At 55.3% G+C, this 12,893-nt stretch overlaps 1 protein-coding gene across 2 annotated transcripts in view; it reads left to right on the top strand.

Annotated features, from left to right (window-relative positions):
- Positions 1-10,808, top strand: part of MID2 (midline 2) — a 62,947-nt gene extending 52,139 nt beyond the window's left edge. For both annotated transcript variants that reach the window (XM_030967847.1, XM_030967848.1), the window contains exons 8-10: positions 1,406-1,567; positions 6,236-6,443; positions 6,624-10,808. In XM_030967847.1, the coding sequence (XP_030823707.1) occupies positions 1,406-1,567; positions 6,236-6,443; positions 6,624-7,026 (773 nt within the window). In that variant the 3' untranslated portion in view covers positions 7,027-10,808. The remainder of the gene's footprint in view (positions 1-1,405; positions 1,568-6,235; positions 6,444-6,623) is intronic.
- The last annotated feature ends 2,085 nt before the right edge of the window (positions 10,809-12,893 follow it).

Here is a 12,893-nt window from a genome sequence, read left to right as displayed (position 1 = left end):
ATATCTTAGCCACCTTGTTCTTCCTGATGGAGCATCCCCAGCTGGTCCTTCCTGCAGGAAGGTGACACCGACCGGGCCGGGCTGGAAGCTGTGCGCTCCAACGGGAGCAGCTCCGTGTGCAGGCTGCAATCAGGATCACATCTGTTTTATTTTCTACTTCACACACTCCTCTGTGCCCCTCGGCCATTCCCATGTGTATCCCAAACCAAATTCAGGATGACAGGGACTGCAACTTGCCCTTGTCCCGCGGCTGAGCCAGCCACTGAAGATAAATGAATTGGAAGCCGTTGCAAAAAAGGTGTGGAGCATTCCCAGCTCCTGCCTCCCAGCCCTGCACATGTTGAAACTCCCTCTCCAGTCACCCCAAATTCACAATGCATCCTTACCTCGCACCAGATCCAGGAAGCCTCCAGCTACTTCTTCCATGCTTCCTTATTCCTTTTGGCTCAAAGCCCTACCCCTGTGCTGTGATAGCTGTCCTGGTTTCCCCTGAGCCCCAGAGCATCTTTGTCCCCCAGTTCAGCTACTCAAGTGCTCGTGCCAGCTGCAGGTGATCCTCATCCCAGATGCCGATGGCAGGAGCAGCCTGTGGCACTATGTAAGGCTTTTCCCCTTTCCTGGAGCATTGTGCCACCCCACCTGAGGTACAGCACTACATTTTCACACATGCCAGGCCCTGTAGCTCTGACACTGCAAATCACTGCAGCAGTCAGTTTGGCACCTCCATGGTCTTGGATTCTTCATTCCTTCCCATTTCCAGAAGGAGTTCAGCCTGCTGAATGGTTTCCAAGTGTCTGGATCCCTTCACTGGGAGCTCATTTTCTTTGAACCACTCTGCAGATCAGTCTCTTCAGGGAGCCAAGCATCAGCCTCCCTTAGCCATGGATTATTAATTCCCACATTGGAGCACTGCGGACTGGGCAGGAGCAAGATTCAATTGCAAACACATTGATTTGGGTGCAAATGCATCCCTTTCTGCTGCTGGAATTGCATACTGAGCAGGAGGGAGGCTGTCCTGTGGGACAGCGTGATGGTGGGGTGGTGGTGGGAGGATGGTGGCCATCACCCCCTCCCAGGCACCAACAGCTTCGTCTGCCAGCTGCCCTGGCTGGAAGGTTCTGCTGGCTGCATTTCCCTTTGTCTGCACCCTTTCCCCATCACTTCCCATGGCAGCATCCCAAGATGCCAGCACTGCAGCCCTGGTCCTGCCTTTGTGTGATAATGGAAGAGATTCTGTGTTCCTGGGATTTATAATCCCTGGAAATTTCCCTGCCACTCTGAACTCCCAGGCAGGTGGTAAATCCTTCTGAGGGACACATGGTCATGAGCACTGCATTAGCAGCACAAAACCTTTGTATGCTGTCCTTCCCTGGGAATAAATCTCTGCCCCTTTCTTGCACTGCAGGTCTCTACAACTCCATGGACAGCTGGATGATCGTCCCCAACATCAAGCAGAACCACTACACAGTGCACGGGCTGCAGAGTGGCACCCGCTACATCTTCCTGGTGAAGGCCATCAACCAGGCAGGCAGCAGGAACAGTGAGCCTGCCCGCCTCAAGACCAACAGTAGGTGCCCAGGCACTCAGCTGGCCGTGCCAGGTGGGGGAGGAGAGTTTCCAGGGCACGGGGGCGCCTGGGGTATGGCTGGGTGCTGCCAGTGAGCGGGCAGTGGCTGGCAGTGGGATGGAAACACTGTGTTGTTGAATCACTGGAGTGCCCATCTCCCTTGGTGCTTCTGTGCCTTCCCTACCTCAGGGATGGTCTCCTGATACCCCATGTGGTGCCAGGGGCTCCCATCAGCCCTCTGCTCTGGTCAGCACCCATCCCTGGGGTCTTAGGTCATAATACTCCATTCTTCTGGTGGCTTTACATCCCTGGGCTTTTTGGGGCTGATGCAAGGGGTCACAGAGCAACTGTGTTCTTGTGTGTGGCTCAGCTTGCAGAGCGTTGTGGTTTGGAAAGCCTTAAGATTGAAAAGTGTCTCCATGGTGGTGGATGGGGACTTTGCAGCCACACACAAAGCAGAAGATTTTTCTTTCCAGTGCCCTGGGGATGGCAAGGAAGGTTAAATATGTTTAGGGAGAGCTGAGCTCTGACAGCAGTGGAGCTAGACCTGTCTGTGCTGGCACAGACAGAGCTCCAGGGTTTGTGGTAGGAAACTTTTTCCATTGAAAGACAGCAAAGACAGCAGAAGCAGTGGCACCCATGGCCTGAAGGGTGACACGGGAGGGACAGTGTGAGATGTTGGGAGAGGAATAAGTTGTCTCTCCAGGCTGCCTGCCCTGTGCTCATGCCTTCCCAGTGCTTGCATGTCTCTTTGTGGTCCTGGTGAGCACAGCCCTCCCATCTGTCCCTCTCCCAACAGTTGCTTCTGCCTGAGCAAGGCTTTCATGATGATTTATCACCTCTACCTCCTCCTTTTCTTTGCACGACATTAAACTGAATAAAACAACATTGAGGCAGTGGAGCTGAGGGAGCTGCTGAAGAGCAAACTCCAACCCAATCTGCCTGTTCATTAAAAATTTATCCCTCCTGCAGCTGCTGTTTCTCAGTGCTTCCCTGGCTTTGAAAGGCGCTGGCTCTGGGAGTGAGGGATGGGCGGCTTGGGAGCAAGGGCGGGTGGCCGTGGTGGCAGCTCCCATAGGACAGGGTCTGCTCTCTGTGATCTAGCCCAGTGCCAGTCACCGAGCTGCCAGCACAGCTCTGAGGGTTCCTGCCTGGGGATGGACTGGGTTCAATCAGAGTCCTGTCAGGTGCTGAGCCCCCCTTGCTGCAGGGATGTGTCTGCAGCAGCTTCTTGCATGTTTGAAACCTGGAGCAGCCCCACCTGAGACACTGCACAGGTTATGTGTGATTGTGGGGGTGCTAAAGCCCCTAACACAAGGCCCTCGCTTCCCACTCAGGTGTTGGGCAGGAGAGGCATGTGGCATTGGTGGGCACATCCCTCTCTGCCACCAGTTTGGTGTTCCTTTGCTGTCTGTGTTTGTGGAAACTTCTGAATTCCTGAAAGTCTGATTTAGCCATCTATATTGATTTTCTTCCTTCTGTGGCCATCCTCAGGTGACAAGGGCTCCTTTGGATGTCTAGTGGTGCTGCCACCCTGTGCTGCAGCCCCAGCATGCCCCCACTGGCTTTTCCTCTGGTATTTGGGACCAGGGCTTCTCCTTTTGCAGTGGACAATATCCAGAGGACATCACACCCTTGCTTTCCCACTGCTGTAACCTCGGTGGAAGTGTCAGCAGCTCAACACAGAAACGGCCCATTAACATATTTCACAGCCTGTTCTGTTCTGAAGGGATGTCTGGAGAGATCTCTCCATGGCCAGAAGGTCAGTGTCAGGACACATCGGTTTCCACAGCATCAACGCTGTCAGTGCTGGCACTAAATCTGCATTCCTGAGCAGAGCAGCTTGGGAGGACAGGTTTGGTGTAGTGACAGAGAGACCATCTTCTGCTGAGGCTGGGCCTGAGCAGGACTTATTTAGGAGCAAGTGTCCAAAAGTAGCTGAAAGTGCTGGAATGCAGGGACAGGCTCAGCTCTGGCCAGAAATAAAATGCAGGGAAATGGGTTTTACAGCCCTTGCCTTGGCCACCACATCCTGGCCTTATTTTCACTTGCAATTCTGGCTTTTCCTGATTTCTGCATATCTTGGCAAGACCTTAATGTGCTACAGGATGGCTCCATCCACATCTCATGTGAGATGTCAGGAGTGGGTTTGATGCCTGAGCAGTGGGCTGCAAGGTCACTCTTACTGACTGAATCATGTTTGTGCAGGTGTTTCTAAGGGCAGGATGATCCCTGCAAAAACTTCCCAGCAGGGAATCTGAAAATTTAGATGTATTTATGGCTTTCCTATGACTTGATGACTCAGCATCTTTGTTTCTTTTTTTGCTGAAGGTGATTTCTTCAGGGAGGATAGGATGGTGCTGGCAGCTGTGCTCTGTGGGTGTCCTGTGCCCCACATGTGGCATCTTGAATGGCTGGTGGGCGTAGGGACACTGCCACTGCAGGCACAGAGGAGGCACAGAATGCAGGAACAGCTGCCTTTGTGTTCCTGTGTCCCTGCTGCTTTCTTTGCTCTCTGGGCAGACCATGGTGGGTACCTGCAGCATCCTTGGGCGCAGAGTTCATATCCATCCCTCCTTTCTCTCCACACATTTTCAGCCAAACGCAGTCACCAGCTGTCCACCCTCTCTGCCCTGCCCCGTCGCTGTGGCCCTGCAGCCAGAGGAGTGGGGCACAGAGGAGCTGCTGTGCCACAGGGCACCAGTGGCACCCCTGCACTGTCCCCCCCTGGGCTGGGCTGCTGGACCTGGATTTGGCTGTGTTGGATGTCATCTCCTGCTCCTGGGGATCTCATTCCAGTTATTTCCGTGGCTGTTATGTAAAGCAGCAGGCAGCCTGTCCTTGCTGTCCCTCTGGGTGGGTGACAGGAGCGTCCCAAGCTCCTGCTCACTGTGATGGGTGCAGGAGCCCTGGCAGGTCCAGGGGAGCGGGGTGGGTGTCCGGGGTCCTGCAGGGTGGGGATGGAGCTCCAGCACACACCTCCTTCTGCCTGGCTCCATCCCCGCATTCCACTGACCTTGACCATGTTCCTGGCTGCCTCCTCTTTGCTCCCTCACACCCAGTGCCAGACAGGATTTCCTCTGCTCTGCTCACTCTGGCTCTGCTGGGAAGGGAGGGCTAATCCAGCTGATAAATGCTCCAGGGGTGCAGCTGGCTGTGTCCAGCCCTGAAGGCAGCTGCTTCCCCACAGCTCCCGAGCCTCATACAGGGATGACCAGCAAAAGGCTATCAGGAATATCCCAGCAAGCTGAATTTGTGGGATAAAGGTAATCTGAGCGACCAGCCCAGGAGCTACATGTTAATGATGAGAGAAAACGTTAACGATGAGAGGAATCATCGATGATGAGAGGAATCATTGCAAGCCTTGGCTCTCTGCAGGGCAGGGCTGGAGAACAGTGACTGGGAGGCACAGAGGCTGCTGGTGGTGGAGGAGCAGGGAGTGAAGGCTACAGTCAGAACCCCCCTTCCTTTGGCAGCTCCCTTGCTGGGGGGCTGAGGTTGGGACTGTTATGACCTCTGTGAAGTCTATATTTTTTCCCAGTGCCAGAATGATATTTTGGGAAGGGTAGCAGGTGCCTGGCTGCATTCTCTGAAATGCCCTCCAACCCTTCCGAGACTGCCCGTCACACTCACTGCCTGTGCATGCAGCTCAAGCACTTGCTCCAGGACATGCCAGCACAAACCAGTGATAAGGGCTGGGCTCCACTTCTTCACACTGACCTTAGCAAGAGGTTGCCTTCGGAAACAGAGCTGTGAGTGTCTCTGTCCTGATGGAGCCAAGTATTTTTATACCTCACTTCCTCGGAGCTTGTCTCTTTGCATTACTGCCAGGAAAAGATACAGCAGAAAGATCAGAGCAGCCAGAAGAAGGAGGGGGAAGGTCACTCCCAATTTGCAGTTTTACTTTCAGGCTTCTCAACTCAATTATTCAGCAAATTGGGCTCCAAGGAAAACCAGCTCGAGCTACCATCAGGTTACAGAGCACGGCACAGATGAGCTCCGCTCTGCAGCTGCAATGGTCACTGATGTTGCAGCTCGTTGCAGACGTTCCCAGGTGTCCTGGGCTTCTACTTGTGTGTTTCCCGGCTTTCCAGGGTTTTCAGGCTGTTCTGGGGGTCCCCAGCCCAGGCTCAGGACCCCATTGACGTGGTGGTGTCGTTGTTTCTTCTTGCTGGGACTCTGTGCCTGCAGCCAAAAATGAGAGCGTGAAGGAGGACACAGCTAGTCATGCCCCAAGCTGGGTACCAAAACATGAGGCTGAAGATACTGGTAGAACTTGGGGCGTTCTCTGCAGCTGTCATTTGCTTTGTCCTGAAGCAGGTGAATCCCTATGGAAATGCTGTCTGGTGCCTGTGTGCACTTTACTGCATCTCACATGAAACCACAGCAGCAAAACCCACCTGAACTCAATTTACTTCTTTGTAGCATCTTGGGGTTTTGTTTGCAAATCCAGGGATAGACTGAGGACTTTCAGAAGAAATCATGAACAAAAAAGGAGTCTGGTTGAAGCTCTGGGACATCACCCAGATCTGGTCTGGTTTTGGGGAAAACACCCAAGCAAACCACCATTAAATATGCAAAGCTGAGAACGCGGGATGTGAAGAAGCCCCATTCCTGCACCATGATGCTAATAACACAAATCGTAATCCTTGTGTCTCCTCCCTACAGGTCAGCCATTCAAGCTGGACCCCAAGATGGCTCACAAGAAGCTGAAGATCTCCAATGACGGGCTGCAGATGGAGAAGGACGAGAGCTCCTTGAAGAAGAGCCACACACCAGAGCGGTTCAGCGGGACAGGCTGCTACGGCGCGGCCGGCAACATCTTCATCGACAGCGGCTGCCACTACTGGGAGGTGGTGGTGGGATCCTCCACCTGGTAAGGCACCACCTGTGTGAGGGGGGATGCTTTCCCAGTCCGGCCTCTGCCAGAGATGCCCACCCTGTGGCCCTTACAGCAGATGGGCTCTGAAAGCACAGGGTGTTGTAGCCATCAGGGCTGGGCTTGGTGCTGGGCTGAGGCTGGAGGATGCTGAGCACAGCTTCTCCTCTCCTGCAGGTATGCCATCGGCGTGGCTTACAAGTCAGCCCCCAAAAACGAGTGGATTGGGAAGAACTCCTCTTCTTGGGTGTTCTCCCGCTGCAACAACAACTTTGTGGTGCGGCACAACAACAAGGAGATGCTGGTGGAGGTGCACCCGCAGATGAAGCGCCTTGGTGTCCTCCTGGACTACGACAACAACGCCCTCTCCTTCTACGACCCGGCCAACTCTCTCCACCTCCACACCTTCGAAGTCTCATTCATCCTGCCAGTGTGTCCCACCTTCACCATCTGGAACAAATCCCTGATGATCCTCTCAGGGCTGCCTGCCCCAGATTTCATCGATTACCCTGAGCAGCAGGAGTGTAACTGCCGGCCCCAGGAGTCCCCATACGTGTCAGGAATGAAAGCCTGTCACTAGGCTGCCCAGGCCTGCCCGTGCCCCATGGCAGCACTGGCCGTGCCGGTGGGTGCAGGTGGCCAGAGCTGCCCACTGGCAGCCGTGCCAGAGAGCCACTGTGGCGCCCGAGCAGTCGGGCACCATCCACACCCAGCTCCATCTTACTTTAATGGAAAAAGTGGAGGAACCTCGAACCACAGCTGGAAATGAACTGCTGTTGGTGAGCTCCAGGGTGTGCAAGAGTGGCTGGAGCAGCTCTTTGGCAGTTGCTCCCATCTCTCCCCAAGAAGATTGTCACCTGGATGGTTCTGTCTTCCCTTGGGGGGCTGGAAAGGCCAGGGCAGGTTTCGGGGTGACCTGAGGTGCCATGGTGGTCAGGAATGGCTCGTGTGTACCATGAGGCACAGATTGGGACAGGAGGGATGGGCTCTGGGGCCCGCTGACAGCTGGTGTAGGGACCCAGAGCACTGAGCAGCACTTTCCAGGGAGGACTCTCCATGTGGCCAAGGCTTGGTAGCTTCCCTGGTGGGATGGGTAAGGCTTGGAGCACTCGGTGAGTGCTGGCAGTGGCTGTGTGGTGGATGGTGGTCCTGTGGAGGGAGGGTGGTGCTCTGTGGGAGTGAAGGTGGCACTGAGGGTGTTCCTGGTGGCTGTCTGTGCTGCAGATGGCATGCTCCTGATAATTTTCGGGGTCCTGCAGTGGAGAGTCACGGACCCCTAGCCCACCATCTCCTCCTTTGAGAGCTTCCCAGTATCCAGGGAGGCTTGCATCCTTGAGAAGCTTTGGCCCCTGGCACAGAGGTCTGGCAGCTGCTCCTTCCCAACAGAGTGTCTGGCCAGCAGTGCCCTGCTCCACATAGGTCTCCATTGGTGTCCTGTCTGTGTGTCCCAGCAGCAAAAACTCATCTTCCTACTCTAAGCCCCCTAGAGTCCTGCTCAAAGACTACCTCTATGCTCTGTGACCCAAAATCTCAATTAATTACACTGAATCTTGACTTCTGGTTTGTTCAACACCACGCCAGGGGATTGGACTGGGTGCATTTTAAAGATCCCTTCCAGCCCAAACTATTCCATGATTGTGTGGTGGTGTGAGTGTGGAGCCATCCTGTTTATTCCATGGCAGAGGACTGAGTCTGTCCCAGAGGCTCAGAGACCCTGGTTACTGGGAGCTCTTTGGCTGTCTCCAGTATTCCCAGTAACCACAAGCATCAAGTCCCCTGGGCAAGCTCCAGTCTCCAGATTTATTTAAGAGGCCAAGAGGAGCTGGGCTGGCACACAATCCCTGTTGCCACCATGGGGGTTTGGGGCCAGTGGGCATGTGAGTGTCTGGGGCATTGTGGGGCAGGGATTTCAGGCATTATGGTGGCCCAAGGCAGCTGGTGCTTGGGCTTTGCCCTGTGACATTTGAAGCCCCTTTTCCTCCTCTAGATGTGGTGCCTCAGTGGGAGTGGGAACCACTGAGCTGAGACCACCCAGCTCTGCCAGCCTCTCCCTGTGGAGCTTGCTGATAGGGAACTACCCCTGCTTGTATTTTCTTCTACAACAGGGTAACCCACCTGATGGATCTAGGGTAGCCATGAGATGCAGTCTTTCTGGACTTTAGCAGGCTTTAGCAGTCTCTGACAGGATCCTTCTGGACAAAATGTCCAGCCCACAGCTGGAAAAACAGATCATGGGGTGGCTGAGTAACTGGCTCAAGGGTCAGGCACAAAGGGTGACATCAGGCTGGCACTAGTCACTTTTGGGGTTCTGAAGGGCTCCATCCTCGGCCCTGTGCTCTTCAACATTTTCATCAACAATCTGGATGCAGGACTGGGAGGGATACTAAGTCAGTTTGCTGGCAGCACTAAGCTGGGAGGAGCTGTCAACTCTCTCAAGGGCAGAGAGGCCCTGCAGAGAGACCCAGACAAATTAGACAGATGGGGAATCACCAACCATGTGAAGTTTAACAAGGGAAGGTGGTAAATTCTGTGCCTGGGATGGGGCAACCCTGATTGTGTGTATGAACTGAGGAAAGAGAGGCTGTGGAGCAGCCGTGGAAGGGCCCTGGGGTACCTGGTCCAGTTGGATCTCAGTCAGCCAGGAGGGAAATCCCTGTTCTGGGGGCATCAGGCTAGCTGGACCAGGGAGGGGATTGTCATGTTCTGCTCTGGGCTGAGGCAGCCTCACCTTGAGCCCTGAGGGCAGTTTTGTACATCACAATATAAAAGAGGCATGAAGCTATTAGAGAGTGAACAAAGAAGGGCTGTGAGGATGGAGAAGGGTCTGGAGGGGTCTTTTGAGGAGTAGCTGAGGTCATTTGGTTTGTTCAGCTGGAGAAGAAGAGAGGGGAGGCCTCTTTGTCATCTTCAACTCCTCCCAAGGGGGAGTGGAAGGGCAGGACCCATCTCTTCATTCTTGTGACCAATGACAGGACTGAAGGAAATGGCTGGAGCTGAGTCAGGGGAGGATTAGGTTGGATGTCAGGAAAAGGTTTTTCTCTCAGGGGGTGGTCAGGCACTGCACAGTCTCCCCAGGGAATGGTCATGGCCCCAAGGCTGCCAGAGGCCAAGGGGCATTTGAACAATGCTCCCAAACACAGGGTGGGATTGTTGGGGTGTCCTGTGCAGGGCCAGGAGTTCAACGCAATGATTCTGATGGGCCCCTTCCAACTCAGCCTATCCTGTGATGGTAAAGCCCAGGCTCAGGGAGTGAGTGGCTGGCTTGGACAGGGCTCTTGGGGCTCATCCCATGGGGGCTGTGCCAGGGACAGGTTGAATTCATCTGGAGCCAGTTCAGAATTCATGTGGTGACCCCTCCCAGTGACCTGGCCAAGAGGATGCATGTTGGTGAGTCTGGTGGTGACAGCTTTGTCCAGGAGGAGAGTGTTCCCCAGCATGCCATCTCTCGGTGTGTCTGGGCTGTGGTTTTTGGAAGAGGGAGGTGGGCAGCACCTTGGGGAAGGATCTGCTGCCGGCCCTGCCAAGCTGCGAGGGCTTTCCCTCTGATCCAGGCTGCTTCCCCATGGTGCCTGGCAGGGCAGGCCCAGGGGATGCACCCTCCTTCTTGACTCCTCCTGAGCAGAGGAGCAGCTCCGTTTGCTTCTCCCAGCCCTGGCGTGCAGGAGCTCAGGGAGGGTGCAGCAGGGGCAGGCCTTCCATCCCCACAGCCTGGCTCATGCCCCCTTTCACTTTGGGAGGTGAATTCACCCTTTTAAGTTGGATGTGTTTCATGGGAAGGTCTCATGGAAGTCCCTTCCGCATGTGCCGGTCCCATGGGGCTGCTCAGCCTGTGCCACCCCAGAGGGATGCCAGGCCCTGCAGGGGGATGGTGGCCCTGGCAATGCCGAGGAGGCGCCGGCACTGCTGGGATGGGCTCAGGGAGCATCCTCAGCCCAGAGACCATGAGCCCTTAATGTGACATTTGCACCTGATGAAATTGCACTAATTGTGGGACCCCCTGGCCCCCACACATGTCTCACACCCGGCCAGATGGGGACTGGGGGAGCCGCACACCCCGAGCAGGGGCTGGGGGCCTTTCCCAGTCACTCACATTGTCCTCTTGTGGTACTGAAAGCAGAGCCCACCCAATTGTCACCATGATTTGGGAGCAGCAGCCCCATCCCTGGGCCCTGCTGATGACATGGAGGGAGGGCAGAGTGCTGTTGCTGGGTCCTCTGCTCCTGGTGACGCGCATGTTCAAGTTCGGGATGTGTGGACTCCTGGCTCCCCTCAGCCTCCCCTTCCACGTGTAACATTCCTGCTTCCATTTTACTTGGGGGAGGGCTGTTCTTTCTGTTGGGTTTTTCCCTTTTTGTTGGTTTTTTTGCAACTTCTTTGTTAATGTGTATATATATATATATATAAAAATATAAATATAAATATAAAAATATAATATAATATATATATACATTGCTGGGTATGTCTGTGTGTGAGGGAGGCCATGAGGTGAGGACAGCCCTGGGATCTTCTTGCTGGCCATCACAGTGTTCCCCAAACCTAGCAAAACATATGGGCATGCATGCACAGGAGCAGAGGGGATTTGTGGTACTACCCAGCAGCAGCTTTCCTTGTGCTGGGCTCAGCCCAGCCTGGAGAGCCTGTGGGGTGGCCAGGCACAGGGGGTGCTACAGCTCCATCCAAAAACATCCGTATACATAAATATTGAGCACCCTGCTGCCAGCCCCTGGATGATGTTCCATTACCCAGGACACTGCGTGTGCCAGTCTGCCCTTTTCCCAGTCCTGGATGGCCACAGCAGTTCTGGACATCTCTGAGTGCCAGCTATGCCCTGGAGAGGGTGGGGATGGAGCAGGTGCTTGGGCCAGGCTGGTGATGGGGCTGAGAGCTGGCTGTGAGAGCCCTGGCTGCACAGGGGCTGGCAGCGAGCAGGGAGGAGCTCGGCGGTTCCCAGCCCCAGCCCTGGGTGCACATCCCTGGGCTCTCCCAGGGGCCCCAGCAGGCAGGACGGGCCCGGGGAGTGGGGAGAGCCCACGCTGGAGCGGTGCCACTGGGCAGAAGCTGCTGGAAAAGGGCTAATGGGGGCAGCCTCATGTGCGGGAGCACAGGCACACAAACCTGCAGGAGACAGAGCCCATTTTTGGAGCACATGTGCCTAAAATATTTGTTAAGTGGAAAACATACAATGCAAACCAGCACTGTGGAATTAAATATTTCTTACTTTATGCCTTTGCTCCAGGCTTTTCCTGTTAAAGATAAACCACCAGCACATGGAACCTGCCTGGAGGATGAGTTTCTGGTTCTGCTAGGAACAAACCTGTGGCATTTGTGTCGGTCAGAGCTCTGCCCTTGCTGTGGGTTGTCAGTGCCATGCAGCAGTGATGGGCTGGGTCTGGTGCTGGTGCTCCTGCTTCTGCCACAAAGACCCCACTGCCCAGAGCCCCACACTGAGGAGTGGGGAGCTGCAGTGCCCAGGGCCCACAGCCTCCATTTCCAGACTTTTTATTCCCTGGTCCAGAGACTGGCAGGGTAGCCCCAGCCCACCGCAGCTTGCCAGCGGGTTGTCCCAACCCCATTCCTTCATCTGTTCCATCCCTCTGCTCCAACCTGGTTTGCTGCATGCCTTGGGACAAGTGTGTGGGGTCTGGCAGGTATCTGCAGGTGCTCCTGAGCTCTGGCCACTAGTGAAACAGATCCTGACACGGTTGCCAAAAACCAGAGGTGCCCCAACCCTGGTGAGCAGCCCCCATGGCAGGAGAGACCCAGAGCCCTGCCACCCAGCCCGGAGCCCAGTGAGCACCCAGCAAGGACACAATAGGAGCAAAAATCTGGCTATTCCCACATATAAGGGGACACAGATCCTCTCCTTTCACCATGGGACAGTATTCCCTGGGAGATGACCTGCTCCCCCCTCCATGGGATTGACACAGGGTGGGAACCTTCTTTTCTTTTAAACTGAAAAATAAAACCTTCCAAAGGAGAAACATTCCCCGAATGGCCACAAATGGGCACTTGCAGGGCAGAGCCTGGGTTCTGGAGAGGTGAGGCGCTGCCCGGCTCTGCTGCCAGCCCACCCGAGCTGCCCTGAGAACGCCCCCGTGCAGCCCAGCCGGCCCGGCTGAGCCTCCGGACCCTGCGGGGCTTCAGCTGGGGGGCTCATCCCGGCTGTCACAACAGCTCAACAGCATGGACCATCTGCTCAGTGCATCCAGAGCTTCCAGAAAGGCAGGAATTCTCTGCGTGGATGTGTCTGACACGCTGCTCCCCCGTGCTGCTGGCAGGATTCCTGTCTCGGTGGCTCAGGCTGGCTGTGGGCGTTGCTGTGGATCACCAGGATGGATGTTAGCCCAGTGCCTGGAGAGCTGGCGGGGCTGGGACGTGCTGGGAAGGGCACACCTTGGCAAAGCAGGGTGCCGGGGCTCACACTCGCCCCATCCCTCCTCCCTCCAC

Source organism: Camarhynchus parvulus, chromosome 4A (genome assembly GCF_901933205.1).
Source record: "Camarhynchus parvulus chromosome 4A, STF_HiC, whole genome shotgun sequence".
NCBI classification, from domain to species: Eukaryota; Metazoa; Chordata; class Aves; order Passeriformes; family Thraupidae; genus Camarhynchus; species Camarhynchus parvulus.
The sequence above is the reverse complement of the archived record's forward strand: the minus strand, read 5'-3'. Positions and strand labels throughout refer to the sequence as shown.